The sequence below is a fragment of the Notothenia rossii genome, assembly GCF_949606895.1.
Source record: "Notothenia rossii genome assembly, chromosome: 6".
Lineage (NCBI taxonomy): Eukaryota > Metazoa > Chordata > Actinopteri > Perciformes > Nototheniidae > Notothenia > Notothenia rossii.
Window position 1 is genome coordinate 67,190,149 of NC_136909.1, and position 22,269 is coordinate 67,212,417.

The following is a 22,269-nucleotide window of genomic DNA, read 5'->3' on the forward strand; positions in this document are numbered from 1 at the left end:
GTATTTGGTCACCTACAAACAAACAAGATCTCTGGCTCTCACAGACCTGTAACTTCTTCTTTAAGAGCCTCCTCTGTCCTCCACTTGTTAACTGTATTAATGGCACCTGTTTGAACTCGTTATCAGTATAAAAGACACCTGTTCACAACCTCAAACAGTCACACTCCAAACTCCACTATGGCCAAGACCAAAGAGCTGTCAAAGGACACCAGAAACAAAATTGTAGACCTGCACCACCAGGCTGGGAAGACTGAATCTGCAATAGGTAAGTAGCTTGGTGTGAAGAAATCAACTGTGGGAGCAACTATTAGAAAATGGAAGACATACAAGACCACTGATAATCTCCCTCGATCTGGGGCTCCACGCAAGATCTCACCCCGTGGGGTCAAAATGATCACAAGAACGGTGAGCAAAAATCCCAGAACCACACGGGGGGACCTAGTCAATGACCTGCAGAGAGCTGGGACCAAAGTAACAAAGGCTACCATCAGTAACACACTACGCCGCCAGGGACTCAAATCCTGCAGTGCCAGACGTGTCCCCCTGCTTAAGCCAGTACATGTCCAGGCCCGTCTGAAGTTTGCTAGAGAGCATTTAGATGATCCAGAAGAGGATTGGGAGAATGTCATATGGTCAGATGAAACCAAAATATAACTTTTTGGTAAAAACTCAACTAGACGTGTTTGGAGGAGAAATAATGCTGAGTTGCATCCAAAGAACACCATACCTACTGTGAAACATGGGGGTGGAAACATCATGCTTTGGGGCTGTTTTTCTGCAAAGGGACCAGGACGACTGATCCGTGTAAAGGAAAGAATGAATGGGGCCATGTATCGTGAGATTTTGAGTGAAAACCTCCTTCCATCAGCAAGGGCATTGAAGATGAAACGTGGCTGGGTCTTTCAGCATGACAATGATCCCAAACACACCACCCGGGCAACGAAGGAGTGGCTTCGTAAGAAGCATTTCAAGGTCCTGGAGTGGCCTAGCCAGTCTCCAGATCTCAACCCCATAGAAAATCTTTGGAGGGAGTTGAAAGTCCGTGTTGCCCAGCGACAGCCCCAAAACATCACTGCTCTAGAGGAGATCTGCATGGAGGAATGGGCCAAAATACCAGCAACAGTGTGTGAAAACCTTGTGAAGACTTACAGAAAACATTTGACCTCTTGTCATTGCCAACAAAGGGTATATAACAAAGTATTGAGATTAACTTTTGTTATTGACCAAATACTTATTTTCCACCATAATTTGCAAATAAATTCTTTAAAAATCAGATGTGATTTTCTGGATTTGTTTTTTCTCATTTTGTCTCTCAAAGTTGAGGTATACCTAGGATGAAAATTACAGGCCTCTCTCATCTTTTTAAGTGGGAGAACTTGAACAATTGGTGGCTGATTAAATACTTTTTTGCCCCACTGTATAATGCTAATACTGCTAACATGCACAGGAAGCAAGGAATTATTCAAGCAAATAGCTAAAATGAGCCAACAGTGTTATTAAAATACTTCCTGTATACACCAGCATGCGCATGTCTAGTGATTATCAATGGTCATGCAAAAGGAAAAATGTAAAGCAGCAAAAGAAAGAAAGAAAGAAAGAAAGATGCCTACACCAGCCTCCCTAATTGAAAAAACACAGCTGGCTCCAACCCTAACCCTAACCATTGAGAAAAAACGATCCTACTAGAGGCTGACCTGACACACGAGGAACTAATTGTGCCCTTAATGAGAATGTGTGTCATCTTAATACAATTTGACATCAAAAGGATCCCATTATGAGCGTTAAAGAGCTAGTGATTCGCTGCAACACGGTTCCTGGTGTTTTTCATGCATCTGCAACCCAAATGATTTTAATTAGGTTGCATTATCTTTTCATTAAGGAAAGCACACAGCGCCGTCTTGTTTGGGAGTCAGCAGGTGGTCCCTTTGCACAGCCATGAAGAGCAATGAGAGGGAAGGGGGAGGGGGGGTAACCTATTTATGTACTTTACTGTATTTGGGTTTACAACACACTGCTCAGATCTGATACCTCTATAGTGAGTCCAGTTAGAGTCTAAATCCAGATGAGACAGATTGCAGTTCACACCTGGCTTCGGGATCTGCTGAATGATGTGTAATGAATGACCATCTGTTTGAGTTTTCATTTATTTCATGAGGTGAAAAATCCAGCTCGAATATAAAAAAAACTTCACCTCATTTCAGATAGAGTGCAAAATCTCAATGTTTTTTAGATGTATTGACTGTTGTATAAAGCTTATTAATTTCTGACAACATCTTTCTAGGCGTTTCAAGTGCTTACGCTCTTAAGTTATATCTGCAAACATGAACAAAAAGTGGGTCATTTTTTAAAGATAAAAAAGGAAATCAATCACATTTTAGGAGATATTAATCTTTTTTATGCATGAGTGTTTGAGAAAGGAATTCAGATATATTTCTCATATCTAAATGCATCACCTCTGTTTATATTTAAATGTAAAATATATAGTGTATATCAAAGGACATTGCAGCATAAGTGCCACTTCCAAATCTCATGGGATGACTTTGTGCTTGCCGTAGGGGGTGCATGACATTTTAAGCGCCTCTGATTATTTGAATAACAGAGGAATGGGCAGGATGTGGCAGCCCCCCAGCAATGCGCCATACTTAGCTTTGAAAGCAATTGTTGGTATTAGCATAGAGAGGGAGCTGAATGTACTTTACACCCCAGTGCTGAAGAGAGAAGTGGGAGGAACGAGAGCAATTAGGAGGAGGGGAAAAATCACTTAAAAAATGTTTTCTTACTGCCAGACATGTTGAAAGAATATCTGATTTAGCGGTATAATCCTTGTTCCATTGAGTCGTAAATCATTAACTCTAGAGACCATCAGGTGCTGGCTGTAGCGCAGGAAAACCTACTGATGAAGGATAACTAGCTGATGGAGGTACTAAGCGGAGCCCAGAAGAATCAAATTAAAGGATAAAGACGAATAATAATCACTAGAGAAAACAGATCCAGCCCTATTTCCATCAAAAATAATATTCCTCCAGCCTTGAGGCAATTACTTTAACCATCAGAGTAATTTCTTGATATGAGTGCAGCTAAATGCTTTTGTTGTAAACTACTTTACTGGCTGCGTTACCTGGCAACCCACGCCACGTTGTCGCGCTTCCACCCACTCAGGTGGAGCTGAACATGGTCAAGGTGATTATGTTTTTTCTGTGAACAATTCAACAGCTCAGCGCTCGCCCTTCACACCTCCGTGTTGAGAAAAGCTCTTTGGGTTAACTGCAAGCTTGAAAGAAATAAGGCAGCGCTGGCTATGTCAACTGAAACCAGATGAGTGGAGGCTCACCACCTCATACATGCCGCAGATTAGGGGTCTCTGGACAGGAAATGAAATGTTTGGTCTCTCGGCGTCATTGCTGTGTGGAGTGTTTGTCCAGGTACTGCACCTGTTGATAGGCATCTAGACACTAACACGGTCAGGGCGAGGATCTGAGATAGGACAGGACGACAGACTTCCGTAGGGATAAGTGTGTAAGATAAACGGGTTTAAAAACCAACGTGCGACCTTTCTGCTCAAACAAAGTTGCATTCTTAAGCTATCAGCAGGATTTCCCCTTCATAGTCTTCATGAAACAATGGGCAGTTCTCTGTGTATCGTCTGTACTGGGAAACAAATAATAATAATCATAATCCACCTTGATTACGATTTATCCTTATTCCGAAACATTCTTTCCATTACGTCTTTCCAGGAAACTAATCTTGATACAGTGGGTCGTTGTCTTTCCACTCAATCAACCTCCAAGTAGGGAAAACACTTCAGAGCAGAACAGCAGCTGTTATCCAGCTCTACAATCTGTTCTACAAATGTCCATGTTGAATGTGTGCACGGATATTGAATGAAATATGGGAGCTGAGAAGGGGAACGAGGGAGTAAAAGCTCAGGAGAAATAGACAGAGAGACAAAAAAATGGAGATTGTGTCTGAAACATGTCAATGTTTCTGCCTTTGAGTAAACCAGGGGTTCCAATGGACGACTTGCTCTCATGTGGATGGTCTGTTTCTGCTCAGGGCTCTGGTCTAATGAGGAAGTCAGTGTATGGAGCTACAGACTGCGGCTAGACCAGCGGTGATCCTGACCAGACAACTGAAGACCCCTCCCCCCTCTTGGCTACAGGCTCAGTGGAGACTCATGGTTTCATTTCAGAGCAGTCATTGGTTTGAAGAAAAACTGGAAGGATGCTCAGCTATGGTAATGACAATAAATGTCAAGCACAGAGTGACCTTTCCACACATACAGACGATGCACAATACAGTGGGATGTGTAGTGGCCACTTGCCTCGAACAAGGGCTATGACTATAAGGGTGCAATCAACAAAAAACAACCGCCAAGCAAAAATCTACTCTCAAGCACGCTCCTTTAAAATTAAATGAAAAATGTCCGCACAAGCCAGAAAAAAAGGAAACATTTAGTTCCAAACTACACAAGCAATCCAGCAATGTTGAGCACATTAACATAAAAGGAACATAAAAACATTGATGGAAAAATGTTCTCAACTCACAAATGTGTCATGTCTAATGTTGTCCAATTAACACCTGACACAATGGACTTTGAGGGGTTTTGTTTTTTAGGCTTTTGCATTATAGAAAAGGCTTCACTTCTAATTCTAATGAACTCTGCTTTGTTTAGAACTGTTAGCTCTACTGTGTTTCTCACTATAATATTTTTATTAGATAATTGACTTACTCATGTTACGATATAATTATTTCACTAAATGGACAAAGGTCACGTATAAACAATCACATATTTTGATTCTCTAAAACTTCATATATGCCTTACAGCAGCGGTTTTCAAAGTATGAGGCGCGCCTCCCCGGCAGAGCTTCAGGGGAAGCGCAGCGTGAAAAAGAAATAACGAGAAACAGTGAAATCTAGCTAGTTAACTTCAGCTAACTTTAAGCGAGTGGCAACATGGATCGATATTTAGTGAAGTTACCTAAAGTGAGAGAGGAGACGGCGTCTGGCAGAAAACGGAGGAAGTATGACCACGATTATTTGAAGCTAGGATTTTCATGGACCGGTCCTGGCAGGGGCGGACTGGCCATCTGTGTGTTCTGGAGAATCACAGAACGGCCGGTCGTCAGCGGCCGGCTCAATTAGCTGACGGCCGGCACCGTCCTTTATTTTAATAAATACTTAGTTTGATTAAAAGTACCGGTCAAGGCTGCAGCCAGAGGATGATCTGCCTTTATTCCCGTCTACATTGCATCATCCCCCTGTGCGCATCAAAGACGCAGACTCATTGTTCCCACTAAAGTAGGGGTGAGTGGAATGAGGAGGCAAAGTTGACGTTCAGTGTGTTGCCGGGAGCATATCAGGATTTACCCACGATGTTGAAAATGTAAAAAAAAAACATTTAAAACAAAGATAAAAAGGTTTTTAAAAGTTATTGTTTAATGTTTTAAGGAGGTGATGCTACTCAGCCAATCAAATCGATGCAGTCAGTGAGTTAGCACGATAGATTAAAACACAGAGACGAGACAAGAAGAGAGAAACAGCCGGAGTAACTTCAAATGGCGTTCTCAAAAAAGAGAAAGGTAGACATCGAATGTTCTCTTACTGGACCTCTTTGAAATGCAATTGAATACCCCTGCATTAAAAGCAACAACAACAATAATAATAGCAATAATAATTTGGGAGGGAGGGCGCGGCTATTCTTATGTTCTCTGAGGGGAGGCTCACCTACCCACACTTTGAAAACCCCTGCCTTACAGGATACTTTTAATGGTCCCACTGAAGGAGGTTCACTAGCCCTAGATATCTAATGGGCTTTTTCCAGAACACGCAGTCACTTTGTTAAAACAAGAATATCCCATGATGCAAGGACATGTAGTCTAATGCTTCCTACGAGACATTTATAAAAGCCCAGTTCACTCTCTCTCCTCTTATAATGGAGAGATGCTATTTCCTCTGGAGTACGGGAAGTGCTTGATTTTAGAGCTTCCTGAACTGAAGTGCCATAGCTAAGAAATGGAAATTCAACAGTAATATTTCACTCTAGATATAGAGTATATATCTACTGTATATTGTATACATTCATGTGTTTTTCAATAACCTAGAAAACTCTTCAAGTTGTAATGACGCCCGAAGCAATACAATTAATAAACATAACTCAAGCAAACTTGAAAAAAAAAGGTCTTTACGGTAATAAGTCCATGAATTGGAATAAAATAATCCATTAAACACTAAATATATTAAAAACAATCTTCCCACCAATTTAGGAATGGGAAAGTTTTTACTTGGTCAGTCTCCAGTAAAAACACACACACACACACACACACAGATACACAGACGACATCCTACTGGTTTCCTTTCACCCTTAAATGTAAACAGCATTGGAAACCAGTGAGGCCTGACTGGCACAATGGCCTCCCTCCAAGTGTACTGTCACTCACACTCTGGGGAGAGACACCTCACTGCAGGAGGTGGCGCGACCCCCTGAGACTTAACGAAATGACACCTTCAAACGCACACACACACACACAGAATCACAGACACACAATTATACGCTCTAAGGCCACTAATTGGCTCTCTTGGCTGTGTGTGAATACTAACTGGGTGCAAGGCAGCAGCTGTTATAGGCAGTTCTCTCAAAGGTGAAGAGGGGAGGAAGCAAAGAGGAAAAGGAAGGGAGTGTGTGTGTGTGTGTGTGTGTGTGTGTGTGTGTGTGTGTGTGTGTGTGTGTGTGTGTGTGTGTCTGCCTGTTTGGAATAAAGAATCTTGTCTCATGCTGTGCCGTCCCCCATGCCGATAGCCAATTACCTGAGAGAAGCTGGAGCCCTCCCCTGTCTTTCTGTCGGAGCCTGTCTCTTCTATAAGTGCGATTGGACAATGCTGTTTCCTGTCTGAGTTCTCCCGTCTGCCTGCCTGGGAGACCACAGCAAGGCTGCTATCCCATAATCGTTGCCATCCTTACCCACCCCACATCAGTGCTGTACTGGTGCCCCTTCAGATGTTTTTGTTCTCTCTGCTCTTTAGTGGCTTTACATTTTCCCTCTATAGAGAGGAGACAGCTTGCACTATATAGGGGTTAGTATTTCCCCACATATAGGCTGCACTGGGCAACCTGCCCTGACACATTAATGGCCACCTAAGTAGATTTTGAGCCCTTTTAACAGTGGCAGAAGTTCTAAACGAAGCTCTGGCGTCATGGAAGCAAAGAGGTGGTCTGTGTTAGGGTATACAGCCACTCATGTCATTTCACAAGTTCTTCTGACGCTCATATAGGCAATGAGTTACAATTGATAAGCAACACTTTAACTTAATTATGCAATCCACTACTGTAACCCTGCAAAAGCCCCACCTCTTTAAAAGTAGAGGATTCATACATTTGATGAGCTTTTGTGCAACAGTCACTGCTGGGTCTACAGAACTGCTATATTTATTTAGGGGAAATCCACATCACACATTTGAAATTAGACTAAACATCCTGCTTGAAATCCCCCAACCAAATGTATTAGTTAATTGTTGAATTCACTTTGAAAAGCTTCACTGCAAAGAGGCCAACATCTTCAAAACAACAATAGTTGGAGGCGTGTGGCGCAGTGGACTAGTGCGTTGGTGTTCGGATCAGGGGAGCACAGGTTCAAACCCCACTGCAGTCAGCATGTCGTTGTGTCCCTGGGCAAGACACTTCACCCCAAATGGCTCCTGTGGTGATTGCCTACAGTATTGAGTATGTAAGTCGCTTTGGATAAAAGCGTCTAACAAGTGACATGTAATGTAATGTAAAAACAAATGTAATTAAGGAAAGAACATCACTGAATCAAAGTGCGACTTTCAGAAAGCCTCACATCTACCCGAGGATTCATTTCCTCCCACTACAGTTAGAATGCTTGATTTGCACATGAAATGATGTTGCTTCTTACGTCTGTAATTACGTCTGCTTTGTTTTGCATTGACAAGTGACTGGTTATTGAGCCATCTTACTCGTTGACACTGTTTTGCTAAATCTGCCCATCTGTTACAGTAATTTGCAGCAGTGTGTGTCAAAATGTCCCTTCATCATAGTTTGTAGAAAAGGAAGTTTGTAGTGAAGAACATGGACATTCCTCTAAATCACATGCAGCTAATCCAGTTTCAGCCACTATGTCCCTTATTAACTGATTTGTCCATTATAGTGTATTAAAAAAAACGTATTTTCCTGTTTGATTCTAAAATGTAATATGACTAAACGGATGCTTTACAGTTATGTATTCCAACCAAGTCATCATCAATGTTGAAGAGAATTAGGATCCTACTGATCCATGGTTTTCTTAAAAGATAAGATGCGAAGAGCAAGGCAGGCGAGTCTTACTGTGGAGCAAAGAGCATGGCATTTCCCATGACCTCAAAGTAAATATGTTTGCCTTGCAGAATCAAGATTTCTTTTAAAGCTTACCTTTGATTGAAAATGCCACAGTGACGTCCAAGTGGACATAAGGAAAGAAGAAAAGAAAAGAAGAACGTTAGCCATGGGCAGCACAGACATAATGACACAAACAGAAGGTTTCTTTCTGCCAACATGTTTCCTTCTGTATTACCTTGAGGCAACATGAACATCTATCTTTGAAAGGTGTTTCTTTTATTTAATCCTCACACAGTGCATCACTGCGGTAATATTGAGATGGCTCCTGGCAGATAAACCTCTGTGCATCTGGAGTGCAGGACGAGATGAATCAATCCAGGTGTAAACATGAATCTATCTACTTATCTTTTATACATTTCCCCAAAACAATATGGCCATGATGGATTTACGGTTCATCATCGCTGGCGGTATAAACCTCGCCACGGCAGGAGTGGTCTCTTGGGCCAAAACAAAGGGCTTCTGGGTAATGCTTTCATCCAGGAAAGAGTGGCTCAGGTCAACACATCTTCCTCTACGGCTTTCTCAAAGGAACGATCCATAAAAAGGAGCACCAACTACATTTTATAAAAGCTCCCATGAGCAGTGTAACATAAATCTATTTTTTTCCCCTTCACTAGATCCCCGTCCACATTTATCTTCCCGCTGTTTCGGGCTCATCTTGGCGCAGCCTGAGCCCCACAGGAGGGAAGAGAATGCTAAATAGCAGACAGTACATCAAGAAATGGATCTCAGTTTTTCAGTGTGTTCAAGACCAGACCTTTGCCACCATGATAGACCCCTCGCCCTCCTTCTCAACCCCTGGACCTTACCGACATGCTCAGGATTCATTGCTTTATTGCTTGTAAAATGGACACAGTGGTCTATTTATAAGAGGATTAAGTAAAGAAAGAAAGACAGCAGGAGAGTGTTCTGTCTCTGCCAGCACTCCCAGCCTGAGGGAAAGGACTATGGAGGACAAAACCGTGCATATATGCCGCCTGACGTGATCTGCAGCTCAACGTGAAACTCCAAGGTGAACATTTCCAGAACACCTTGTTTGTAGCAGCTATATGTAGTTTCTCTAGGTCTAAAGATAAGGGAGTGCTCAAAGTAACATGAGCCCAATGGCGGCTTCTGGGAGCTGTAACATTATCGGTGCTTTCAGACGAACAGACAATTACATACTCTTTCAAGAGCCATGTAAAGAGAGAATATATATAAGGCACGCACAAAGCAGGGGATAAATACGGGTCACACTCACACCAGCATTAAAAACAACAAAAACATAATGGGAAAATCAAATGAATTTAGTTGTCATTGCTGCGCTTAATTGACTCATTTGTGGTGCTGAAATTAAATCTTCACACAGATGAAGCTTTTGGTGAATTTGGCGTGTCAAAACTGAATAATTTCAAGTAATCTTTAAAACTGAGTTTGTCTTCAAAGATGTATGCAAAAGCTTTACACACTTTAAAGGAAATAAGTCATTTACCATCACACAAAGAAATGACCAAGACCAAAACTACCAATAACCCTCAACAACCTGTAGAAAGACCGATTTGTAAAAGACACCAGATGCACCAATGAATTTTGCTTCTTTGTGTGAACTGTTAATGCAAAGCCTCTTTAATGTTGCATAATAGATTTTTGGTTTACATGCAGTTACCATACAAGTCAAACTCCAGTTAACGTGACGGAATGACTCGCCTGAGCCCATCCTATCTGAGTCTCACCGGGCCACGTGCAACTTTGATCGTATTCAAAAGACCGATGTCCAATAAATCTCAGTCTGCTTTTCAAAGGTGTAAAGGGAACCCTTGGCATCATCAGTAACTTTCTCACCCCCCCCTCCCTGTGTATCAGTAGCACAAAGAGCAGCTCTGCCTCTCCTCACATCAATGTGACCGCTGCCTGCAGACGTAGTGATTTAACGATTTTCCTCAGGCTTCAAAAGGATGGCGGAGCTTCAGTAACAGATCCCTCCCTTGACTTTTAAACTATCTGTTTCTAACAACAACAACAAAAAACAGTGATACTTAACCCGCTAATGCCAAACAATAACAGATCGTGTTTCACAGTAAATACAGGAGTATCTGCATGTCTAATTTCAGCCCCTGTCCCACCCCTATCCGGCGTCCAGTAATAGCGTGGTCTATCTTTCCATCTGGCCTCAACCCGGAAGCCAGGCTATAGGGCGAATACAGCCGTGGTCCAGTACTCAGGTGTCAGCACTATTGAATTGAGGGATGGGTTATTGTTGCGAGTAAACAAACCCCCCCCCCCACCCATTTCCAACTGTGGAAATCATCCAAGACCAGTGGAACAGCAGGGAGGAGAGCAAACAACGTAGGATTGCAAATTCCTTGTAGACTTTAACAGCACACAGGTTGTTTGTTTCAATTCTCCATTTCAGCAGGATGTATTGATCCGCAGCTCAAGGTCTTGTCTGAGGGAAGACCCCGACATGCCCCTTGTAACGGACTGATGGGCTTACAAAAGGATTGGACGTGAGCTGCATTATAAGGAGATGGGAATTCTTCTTTGGTGATGGAGAAGCCTTAGCATTTCCCATTGCCAATAAATGTATGGTATAATTAGACTCCGCAAATAAGAATTATAATAGGCTATACATCATGTTTTACAAGTCTATTTTTAAAGGGCTGGTGTTAGGGGTGATTTTAGGCAGCCAGAGAGCCCCTCATTCACATCTGTCCAGGCAGCATCCGCCAAAAGGCGTTTCCACAGCAACCATTGCAGGACATTGATCCTTGAGGGAGAAGGGGACTCACCAGTGGTCAAAGGTCAATTAAGGGTAATTTATTTCTACTGAGAGGAGGGATGATCTTCATATCTTCCAGCAGCCATCCCCCCGGTATGTTTTTTTCTTAACTAGAGTTAATATTCATTCACGAGTGACAGATCATTTCGCTGTTGTATTTTTTATTCCAGCAAAAATTGCTTGGTATTTGTCACAGTTCCATCAGATATGTGCATAAAATAATTTTCCCGCTTTCCCTTTTTATTTACCAAAAAGCAATGCGCACATTCTATGTACTTCAAGCTCTTTCTTAAACCAGAGCAAGAACAGTCAATCCCCCCAGGGTGTCAATGCTTCTTTAAGAGCCCAGCAAGGACAATGTAACCTCAATCAAACGTTTGGTGACCTGAATAAGCCTGCAGTCGAGACGATGCCCAGAGGCCATTTCATAATAGAGAAATCTGAAACAATATCCACTGTATGGATGTTAAGTGTCCAGCTCTGACCCATTCAGACGCTCCTCTGCAAGGGTTTAAAGGCTATGGTGTCATTGAGGGCCAACAGTAAGACGGTTCGATGCCACATGAATGTTAAGGAAGCTTTCGACAAAGCGACTGCACTAGATTGACCTAAAACCTGGGGCCAAGCAGCGAATGGCAGAGCAGCTCAGTGGGTGACCTGTCCTCGTGGCTTATTAAACGCCAGCACTCAACAGCACATCAAGAGAAATCACAACAGGAACAAATATTTCTGCACAACCCACAATGCAATCCACCGGCATCAGGAGATACTATACGGCTAATTCAGGCAAATGACATTTACTGAGGAGTTATTTAGATGCTATCGGTGGCTGGGGTCTTTGTGCTAAGGGGATTAGCGCCACCGTGCCCAGCGCTGAAAGGCGTCTTTGTGGCTGTAGTCTTTAGCGGGATGGGAGAGCGGCTCAGATGCCTGCGTGCAGGGTGTCAGTTATCAGGGACCCTGCCATGCCTTGCTAATCTCTGGCCCCGCAGAGTTCCTGAACCCCAGCCAACGTGGCCTGCGCCAGGCTCTTGAGTTCCCTAAAAGCTAAGGACAATGATAGGTATTCACAGTCAGAGCTACTGGACTGGGAAGCTCCTCTCCTTGAGTGAGCAGCATAACGGCAGGAGGAAGGAGGGCACCAATACTGCCTTACCCATAAATATAGGTAAGCTTCAGGTATATGTTGGGACAGTGCGGCCAAACAGACAAGGTGAGGTAACAAAACCATGATAAATGTTACATTTCTCATGTGTTCTTCAGTCCAGATTACTGCCACATAGCACTGTAAGAACATGCAATGTATTCTCAAGAGCAGTCCACTGTGTTGGCAAAATGAGAGGGGAATGATGTAAGATTACAGTACATAGAAGCATTAGTGGACCAAAACATGAACAAGCTAACCTACTTAAGGTACAACACAATTTGATTAGATTTCTATTTAGGGTGCTAAGATTGCATTACAAAACTATTCTTGATGCATCTTCATTTCTGATTTCTATCTTCCTTTATTTCCATACTCATACATTCATTTATTTATTTCCATACTCATACATTAATTTATTTAACACATTTTGTTCTTTTTAAATTATAGCTTTGTGTAATAACATTTTATTTGCAAAGAAACACTTTCATTGATGTCCAACTGTTTCCCCCCCTAAAGTACAATCAATTGGGTTTCTAAATAACTGCTTGAATTATGTAGTAGAAAAAAAGCATTCCTTGTAAGAAGTCAAAGTGAAAATCCTAATTTACTTCAAACACAGTTAAAGCCTTATCAGTTTTCTGCCTACAGTATCTACCCAAAAGTAATGCAACATTCCTGCAGGGTACACAGGCTAATAGAAAAGTGGGTCACAGAAATACAGTGCCGTATGTTCCCCAAAGACCAGCACTGGTTCACACTCCCAAACACTCATGTGTGTTATCTCTGATGTTTTAATTAAATGTAGATGAGTGGGAGGAAGGGAAATAAACGCAACACAGCTGAAATCCTCTTTCCAGACATCCTGGAGTTTTAAGAGTTTGGGCGGCTTGGAAGGGGGTGAAAAGGGTTGTGTGGGTGCGGAGGGAGGAGGATAGAAGAGGGAGTTAAGGAAAGAAGGAGGGTAGCGGTGGATTATTGTGGGCAAATGAAGAGATGATTCACTGAAATGTTGAATTAATTTGTGGCTGTCAGTTTCTCTTTCACAGTTAAGAGTGTGGGCTGTCTGCCCCCACCGTTCCCTGGATCCCACCTCTTCCTCCACATGCCTTGGCCCAGCACAGCTTGGATCTCCTCAGCCCTGCGTGGCCTCCTTTCCACTCCACTGGGAAGCAGACATGCAGAGGACTATCGTAAATGCTTGGCTGCAGAACTTCACAGACCGGCGTCTTTCCTCCTCCTCCTCCTCCTCCTCCTCCTCCTCCTCAGGTCTCCCATTGTTCCCGTAACCTGGTTTTAGTGTCTGGCGTGATGAGTTGCGACCTCCCCCCCCCGGTATCGGCTCAATCCTGGTTCGGCACACATCATCTACCTCTTTCTAACGTGTAAAAACGATGGGCAGATTGTGGTTTAGGGTTTGTTACAGTAAGCCAAGCCCCTGCAGGCACATATCCAATCGCCCAAACAGTGCTCTGGCTTTTGAGCAGGCAGAAGATAAAGCAGCTCTCTGCAACAACTGGGCTATAAAAGTAAGTTCAGGCTCTGTGCTAACTACTCAGAGGAAGTGCTCTGAGGTAAAATACTGCAGAGTAAACAGAAGGCCCAGTCAGAGTCGGCTGTATTTTAACAGCAGAAAGTACAGGGATGATAAAGCTTATTGGTTTATGACGGCATTGAAGAAATGGAAGTCTGTTTCACTGAGCGAGCGTTGGGGATGCGACACGGTCAGGCAATCAGGGACAGCGTGTCTGTGGCGTCCCAACAACAACCCCCGACACACACACACACACACACCTCCTTTTTGGCACTGCAGGGGAATGCAGCCGCTAACAGCTCAGTCCCATCCCGGTGCTCACAGAGCAGCTAAATACAATGTCTCTTTTCAAAGGAGACGTTCAGATGAAAGAAGCCAAGTTAATTGCCTTGGCTACAATAGGAACCTCCCTGTAAGACCATCCCATTTCCCTTGGCAATTAGGGCTCACTTCCCCCGATGGACCCGTGAACAAGCCGTGGGGTTGATCGACACTCGTGTGACTGGGCCATGGCATGAGGACCAGATCCCACCTGTTTTTTCTTGTCCTCTGTAGTATGTGTTGGATATGATGGATTGGTTTTCTTGGTGCCGTCAATACATGTTCTATGATGGAAGGAAGAGAGTCCAGTATTTTTTACAAATATAGCGTGATAGATTTGGAGATGGAATTATCACACATTTTGTGAATCTGTTATAAAAATCACATGCAAAAATGATTCTACTAATTTAATACAATTAACTGTGTTCCACTGATATGAATACATCAGAGGACACTCTTCAAACATGTTAAGCTTATACAACTTGATAATTTTGCTGTGGCTTTTATGTTATCAAAAGACATTTGTTTAGTTTTTTAGTACAATGCCTTCATACAATAAACTTCAAGATATGATTCAGCTGAAAGTAGCACTGAATTATCGCCCAGCCATATCAATTCAAATAGAAGTCTGAAGGGAAAAGGAAGCAGACTTAGTTTACCTATGCTGGTTTGTTATCAGGGATTTTGTTTCAGCAAACAAAACTTGATCTGACCAGAAATAACAGCCAGAGGAAAAACAAGAGTCTAAAAGAGCTGGTACACATGTAGAAATGTTTCCACTGCGTCATTGTCTGCACATTTAGGATAGTATCGGAGACATAAACCTGTACATTGTAACTCAGGAGTACAGACAGTATAGTGCTGAGGACAAAGGGCTAACACAAAAAATAAGATACAAGTTTTTAAAGGAAGGCTCAAGTTATAACGACAAAGATGTGGACGTGTTTGTTGCCCGATACCAGCAAATTAATTTCTGAACAACAAACCACTATGAACAATAATGATATGGCGAGAACGCTGGTTAACCAACTACAGCCGTGAGGCAGCAGCCGTGGAGTTTTTTTTGAGGATTAAAGCAGAATAATTAGCTCTAATTACTTCCTGCTTTACACACCATCTCCTGCAGGTCATGCCCACCGAGAATGAACAATGTTTTGCTTTTCCCAGGATTTAGGCTTTTGGGGGGAATTGGGCGGGAGTGAGGGGGTTTTGGGAAGAACGCGGGGAGGGGGCTGATTTCAGGTTCTGTACCAGACTTCAAAACACAGGCAAGGATCTGCTCGCTTCTAATAAGTCCCACGCATGGGTAATGTGCACGTACACACACACATACGCGGGCACACAGAGCGTTTGTTCGTGAGATTAAACTAAGAAGGAATTGAGTGACAAAACCACCTATTATGGGCTCATTTGTATGTACATCACAGCCTCTCTTTGTGTCGGAGTAAGATGTGTTGAGGCGCGCTCCTCTGCTCCTCAATGAGAGAGTGACAACCCTGCAAAAACTCAGCCCCCCTTTAAAGCTCTTGAATGAGCCCTCTACGCTGGATCCGCTCAAATCATGCTCTGCATTAGTATGGGTAGCGGTTCGCTTAGAGTGGGATGGGCAACACACATGGCATGGACAAAACGCCACGGAGGAAAAGGGATTGGCACACGCTAATAAAATGGTTCAATTAAAAACAACTGCATTCCAGCAACTGCCTTCGTGTTTCCAACCAGACATAACGTCGTCTGAATAAATCAAGCTAGTAGTTGTGATTACACAATCAGATCACTTGCATTCATTACCAGTACTGATCATTGCCGATTAAAGAGGGAACAGTGAGTCTTAAGACGACTCTAGATGGTAAATAGGAATATTTATATACAAGGTGTTTCTCCCAAATGAACGAGAGATCGTTATTAGCGGAGAATAATGTTGCCAGACATTAGTTTTTAGCCTCTTTGAAGTCAGGCATCTAATGGGAGTCAGCTGGTCTGTGTCCACTTTGGTGTCGACTGATATGTCAACAAATGTTGCCTGAATTACATTTTGGACAGACATTCATGATCCCCGGAAGATGAATCCTAGTAGGTGAAAACCTGACAAGCTGATTTGTCAATTCTTCTGCATAAATACCTTGATGATTTGCCAATCATCCAAATGGTTGTCACTAATCAATTAATTAAAAATGGTTTAGCAATACATGTATTCATTCAAGCAGGAAGAAAGATCAAACTGCCTCTGCATACATGAAGTGACCCAATAATGACAGACTCTTGTATTATATTGTATAATGCTTGGCTACATTCATGTTGTAGTATAATCCCATTTGGTTACTGCCCACAAGGTTTATCCCCTTGAAACCCAGGTGAGTCACGGTCCGCTGCAGAGCTCAAGGACTCTTGCTGACTCCCTGTTCGTCTCATTGGCTGATCAAAGCCTTCTCATGACTGATAGCTCTGACTGTGTATTCTTCTGACCTCATGGCTGAAATTAACAAGCCAAGGAAACCACACTCCCACCAACAGGAATGCCTGACACACATTATCTAAATCTCCCACAGCTCTCCCAGATCCCCCTCAGCCACGGGTTAAGTGTTTCACTCTGCTCTTGTTTATCAGATAGGCAGGGGGTAAACATTTAGTCTGCACTAAACTAGGACATACAAAAAACAGACTTGATTTTGGGCAAGGAATTCAAAGTAAACTCAACAGATCCTGTGAATCACACTCGCCCTTGGCAAGCATCTCCAAAGAATGGCTTGACAACACTTATTCGTCATACATTAAGCGGCTCATGGTGAAAACAAACAAAAGCTCTTCTATACATGTATGTGCATGCAGGGGTCCATGTATGTGCATGCAGGGGTCCATGCAGTCTGACGGGACGATAATTAGCCCGAACAATCTCCTCACCAGCCATCCTCATCCATCAATGACTCAAAGCAGCAGATAAGATGGACTGCAACCATCACATTATTACACACCACTCCTGCATGCTTTTTCCCAAGGAAACAAGATCCGGAGCACTCCAATTCACTCGCCTGCGTTTATATGCGAGTGTTTAAGTCAATTTCGAAGGAGGTGTTTTAGTACGGAGTGCAGCTGTGGGCAAAGCAGGGATTGAACCTGCGTGCCAGAGGGACACAGCAGGTGAGATCTGTGACCCGTGAAAAGTGGCACTATGGGCAAACCAATTTAATTTGACCACCTGGCATAACCAGCCTCATCTACACACAAACGCATTAATAAACCTATACACACATCCCACCTGAGGACACTGGGAATATGGTGTGGGGTGAGATAAGCCAAAAGAGAGTCGGGCTAATCAAAGGTCCCAGGACACACAAGGTCAGCAGTTCCCTAGCAGCACACTTAATTGAAACAGGAATACAGAGAGAGACCCACAGCAGAGGGATCTCATTATAAAAGTAAGCTTCAACATAACTTGCCTGTAAGTACTAATGTACCACTAGGGCACGAAGCGTGTGGAGTTTAAAGGGAGAAAGCCAGTATGTTTCTGGACTGAAATATGAGGCTATTATGCCCCTGGAATTTCCAGCTTCTCACAACATATTGGTAACTGTTTGAAAGAAGAAAGGGACATCTTTCTTGCCCTGTAATTTGTGTCACGACGTTTGATTAGTCATGCGCTTATTCCTAAAGGGGACACACAGAATGGCCGCAGTGTATTGCACACAAGAAAAGGAAACTAAATTAGTCACAAATGCAAGTGAAAACTTGTTGAGAGCAGTTGTTTTATCTTTGACAGTGAGAAAAGCAAGCTCAAAATAGATATATCAACTCTACTTTCAACATTCCCCACATAAAAGCTAAGAGTGAGCTGAACGTAAACCCACACAAAATTAACACACCACAATAACTGGCAGTCTGAAAATGTTATGCGTGAGATCAGACACCTGGTTAAATATAAGCTACACATGGATTTGAGGGCTGCACAATAAATTCAATGTCAATCCCGATCACAGGATGGCTTTCCAGAATGTATTTACTTGATCAACTGCTATATTCAATGCATACCTTTTTCTTAAATTTGTTAATATGTTAGAATGAACACGAATGTAGCACAACATAGACGGGAAAGCACTGCTGTTTATTTGAATGGAAATGAGTATTAAACATATTGTGTCGGTCAAATAGAAATCTTGGTAAGTAATCCTGATCTCAAAAATGTTGGACATATGATCATTTTGGCCATAATCGTGCAGCCGTAGTGGATGTGTTTCATTGCCTCTTCATATGTTCAAGTGTTTGAGCCCTGGAAACTGACTGACAGCTCTACATGTTAAAGTATACTGATTGGTATATCGATGACCGTAGCTCTTATTAAATGGTAATCCCCTTTAAACAGACAGCAACAGCTACTCAAATCTTTGTATCCCTCTGCGTCAGCCCGAGGCATCCTCATGTAACATAAAGCTTTCTCTCTCTCTGCCTCCCTCCCTCCACCCTTGTGTTTGTGCCCTGTTGAAAGTCAGGGTCCCTGAGAAGCTGGCAGTGGCTGCAGAGCGGCAGCTCACATTTCAAGACAAAGCCTGATCCTCTGTCAGAAATGAGACACTTTCCAAACCGGGCCTGCTATTTATCACCAAGAACCTGTTTTTCTGCCTGCTCCCTGTGTCACACCTCTGGCCTGAAAAGCTGCCCAGATAACTTGCCTTTCCACAGCAAGGCACTAACGCATTTTTGGGGGATGGAGCTCCTCTTAGCTTTAGTGTTTCTGTGCATGATTTCACAATGGAGTAGATTCCATCTAAATCACCTCTGCTTTGTTCACTTTGCCATGAGAATGATGTATTTTGTTGACAGTGTGCACAAGAAAAAGAATCCATTACACCATGTCAAGGTATGCAAGGTTTGTTTGAGTTTCACACAAACAGAGAGAGGGTCGAGGAGTCACCGCGTCAGCACTGCGTTAGTTCACTAAAGTTTGGAAGAACTGTATTTTCTGAGAGGAATTTTGCCACAACACAAAGTAACTTACATTCCGAGAAGTAACACTGCAACAGTTCAGCTTTAGTTGGAAACAACACACGAGGTAGAATGGTTGAGGCTGTTAGGATAAAGTGACAATTTGTCAGGATTTATGAGCTTGTTAAAACACACAACGTGGCTGGTTAAGATGGGAGTTTCCTGTGTGAGATTACCTGGTGAGGGATAATCAGATAATGACCCTGTAAGGAGCAGATTTGCCTTGTTTAAAAGGTGAGGGGTCATGTAATACAGAAGTCTCAGTGTTTCAGGACCTGAGGTTAAAACACATGTCTCGACCTTTGATCATAAAGCTGCGACTCTGTCCGGCGCGTTTGACACCCGGGGTCAGGCGTATGACTGCAGAGAGTGTGGCTTACGGCAGAGGGTCAGAATAGAGTTTTCTAACATGCAGTAACAAAGAGCCACTGATCCGAGGAGCTGAACTTCACTCTTGAGAGTCTGAAGGCACACCCAGCATCTCTGCTCTGCTATGAATCCATGAACATACCTTTCTGAAAAGCCTTCCAATTCTAGCTAAAATGAAGAAAAATATCAGAACTCTGAATTCTGTAACGTAATACTCCGTCGACTCTGCAGTGGCAAATATATTATTTTACCACAACCCACCTCTTCCCTGTAGCTTATAAAGCGCAAACCTCTTGAAAAATCAAACTGCTTCACTCAACCAACAGCTTACAAGCTAAAACAAACTGGGGGGAATAAAATGTACACCCTGCCCCGAAAAAAGGTACAAGAAGTGTTTTGTTTATTTTGCAAAGCGAGCCGTTATTTCATTTGGATTAGCATAGTTCTGTTGAAGCGCGGCCAAAAGAAACAGAACACTTCTCCTTAAATGCCTTCAGTCAATCTATATATCAGATTCATGCAGCCACCTGCTCGTCGCTTTGTGTTAACCTTGTCAAAATGAAAAGCACTAATATCAATGCACATATAGAGGGCTGAGAGGTGATGAACAGTCAGTGATGGTTGCTGTCAATCAAAAAGCGGTAACGCTTTATAAACCACATTCCAAAAATCACATGAAATCCATTAGCGCATATTTTTTTCACGGATTCACTCATCATTTCTACAGCAAGTAGAAAAACTCACTGAACCGAGCAGAAAAGAACAGAGACTCGAAGAGAATAAAAAAAGCCTGCAGAGGTTTAATTTACAAACTGGAAAAATCAAAGACAGCCTCGCGTTAAATAGCTTGAAGCTTCTTTGGGAACGGTTCTTCATCATACAGTAATATTCCATCATAAAATGCAGAAAATGGGCCATTGTTTATGGCAGGCAACACTACATTTAACAAGATCTAAAGCAAAAAAAAAAGCATTCCCCCCAAATAAGAAGCATATGGTTTCACATTCAATTACAGCTAGTTTCTCTCCGGCTCGGATTTAACAAGAACCACTTGTTCTCCGCTGAGCAGCTCAGAGAGGAATCATCGGCTGCACGGCTCACTGTGACCTCAGGAGCTAGCCACCTAAAAGCAGCCCTCATTCATAAAACAGACCCTAAAGAGGGACATCAGACTCACCACAAGACCCTGCACAGTGTTGTCCTTGCAGGCATGTATACAGAAAAAAGCGATGTTGGAGAGTGACTCACTACGAGTACGAGGGCAGTCAATCATCTTTGCCTCATAACAACTGTACAAATGGCAACATGTCCACACTTAATCCAGCTGTCAACCAACCATAAACAATATGTGTGAGTGTCAGTTTACAATAACTGATTGAGAAATGTGAAAAGTAGGTTAATCCAAGCATCTGAATGAATCTAATCTTATATCCATGTTCTTCACACGTGAAACACACGAGTCTTGGACTAATACTCCGGAAAGCCGAAGAAGTAATCACAAGATTATGCATGCCATTTCTATATGAATGGTGACTTATTTAGGTAGAAACGGCAGGAGTTTACAGGAACAGTTTATGTTCTGCAATACTTAGTGGTATCCTCTATTTGTAATTATAACACAAGTAAATCAACTGAAGTAGTCTCTAGTAAAAAAATAAAATAAAATGAGTACTAGAGTTTATGATCCTCTACCCAAAAAGCATTTAAGTCAAGTTTACGATGGTGTCAGAAGTAGGAAATATGAAGCTTCCTATTCTATAATATCCAACTCCACCCTGCAGGCCGGATTAGCTGGGGTCAGATGCAGCAGCAAAGGCAGACACATTCGAGTTTAGAGTTGTATTTCATAAATTAATCTGGCCTTGGCCGTCTCACATCACCACCTGACACACAGAGAAAATCAGATCAGGATCACGTTGGACTGGAAAATGTCTATTTGTCCATATCTCCCAGAGCACACACACACATTCATGTTAAATGTACGATACGATAACACTTTATTGGTCAGATCAAGTCTGAAATTTGACTTGCGTCACAGCAGCTCCATGTCCAACATCAACAGACAAATATCCAGACACAATACATGAAACACAAACAACAAACATTTAACATAACAGCACAATCAGTGAGAGAAAACATGCTCAAAGAGCCTTCAGCGTGCATTTGATCTGGGATTTAGCTCTGTATTTACTGTGAGGATTGACTGATGCACGAAGGATGCTTCAGTCTGACTTTATTGAATCGTGGGACCCTGTATCTCCGATTAGATGGGAGCAGTTCATAATCACTGTTCAAGTCAGTGTTGTTTTCACAGGACAGTCCTTTGAAAGCGCTCTTTGTGAGCAAGGCATCATCAGTTCACAACTGGAATGAGTTGTGTTCCCTTTGTAGAATATCAGAGGAAAGACCCTATTGTCAAGACTGTAACCTTTTAGAAAGACATCTGTAAAAAAGGTATCCGAGGCAAATGGATCCTCGTGTTCCCCTGACCTTTAAATCATTCATTACGCTTTACGAGCTGACAGGGTTGCACTTAAGAGCTCACACGTCCATCTGTAGGTGCTTAAAAACCGTTGTCTTCTCCTCACGTGGAATCAGGTTATCGCTGGTTAAAGTCCATCTCTATTGAAACCTGAGGAGCTATTGGGGAGGGGGTGACTTCAACTCTTCCCTGAACCCCTAACCTCTTAGCCTGATGTCCTCCAGCTGCCAAAATCACCCAAAATGTCCAGCTGTTACATGGAGAAACGGCAACTCATGTCCGATTTGTACATAAG

At 42.7% G+C, this 22,269-nt stretch overlaps 1 protein-coding gene across 2 annotated transcripts in view; it reads right to left on the minus strand.

The window, feature by feature from the left end:
• The window catches only part of ptk7b (protein tyrosine kinase 7b), a 77,391-nt gene that overhangs the window by 39,584 nt on the left and 15,538 nt on the right, over positions 1–22,269 (minus strand). The window contains exon 1 of one of the 2 annotated variants that reach the window (XM_079687286.1): positions 8,565–8,714. The exons of the other annotated variant lie outside the window; for it this stretch is intronic. Within the exon in view, the coding sequence (XP_079543412.1) occupies positions 8,565–8,583 (19 nt within the window). The 5' untranslated portion in view covers positions 8,584–8,714. Of the gene's footprint in view, positions 1–8,564; positions 8,715–22,269 lie in introns of those variants that run through there. 2 annotated transcript variants of the gene reach the window in all.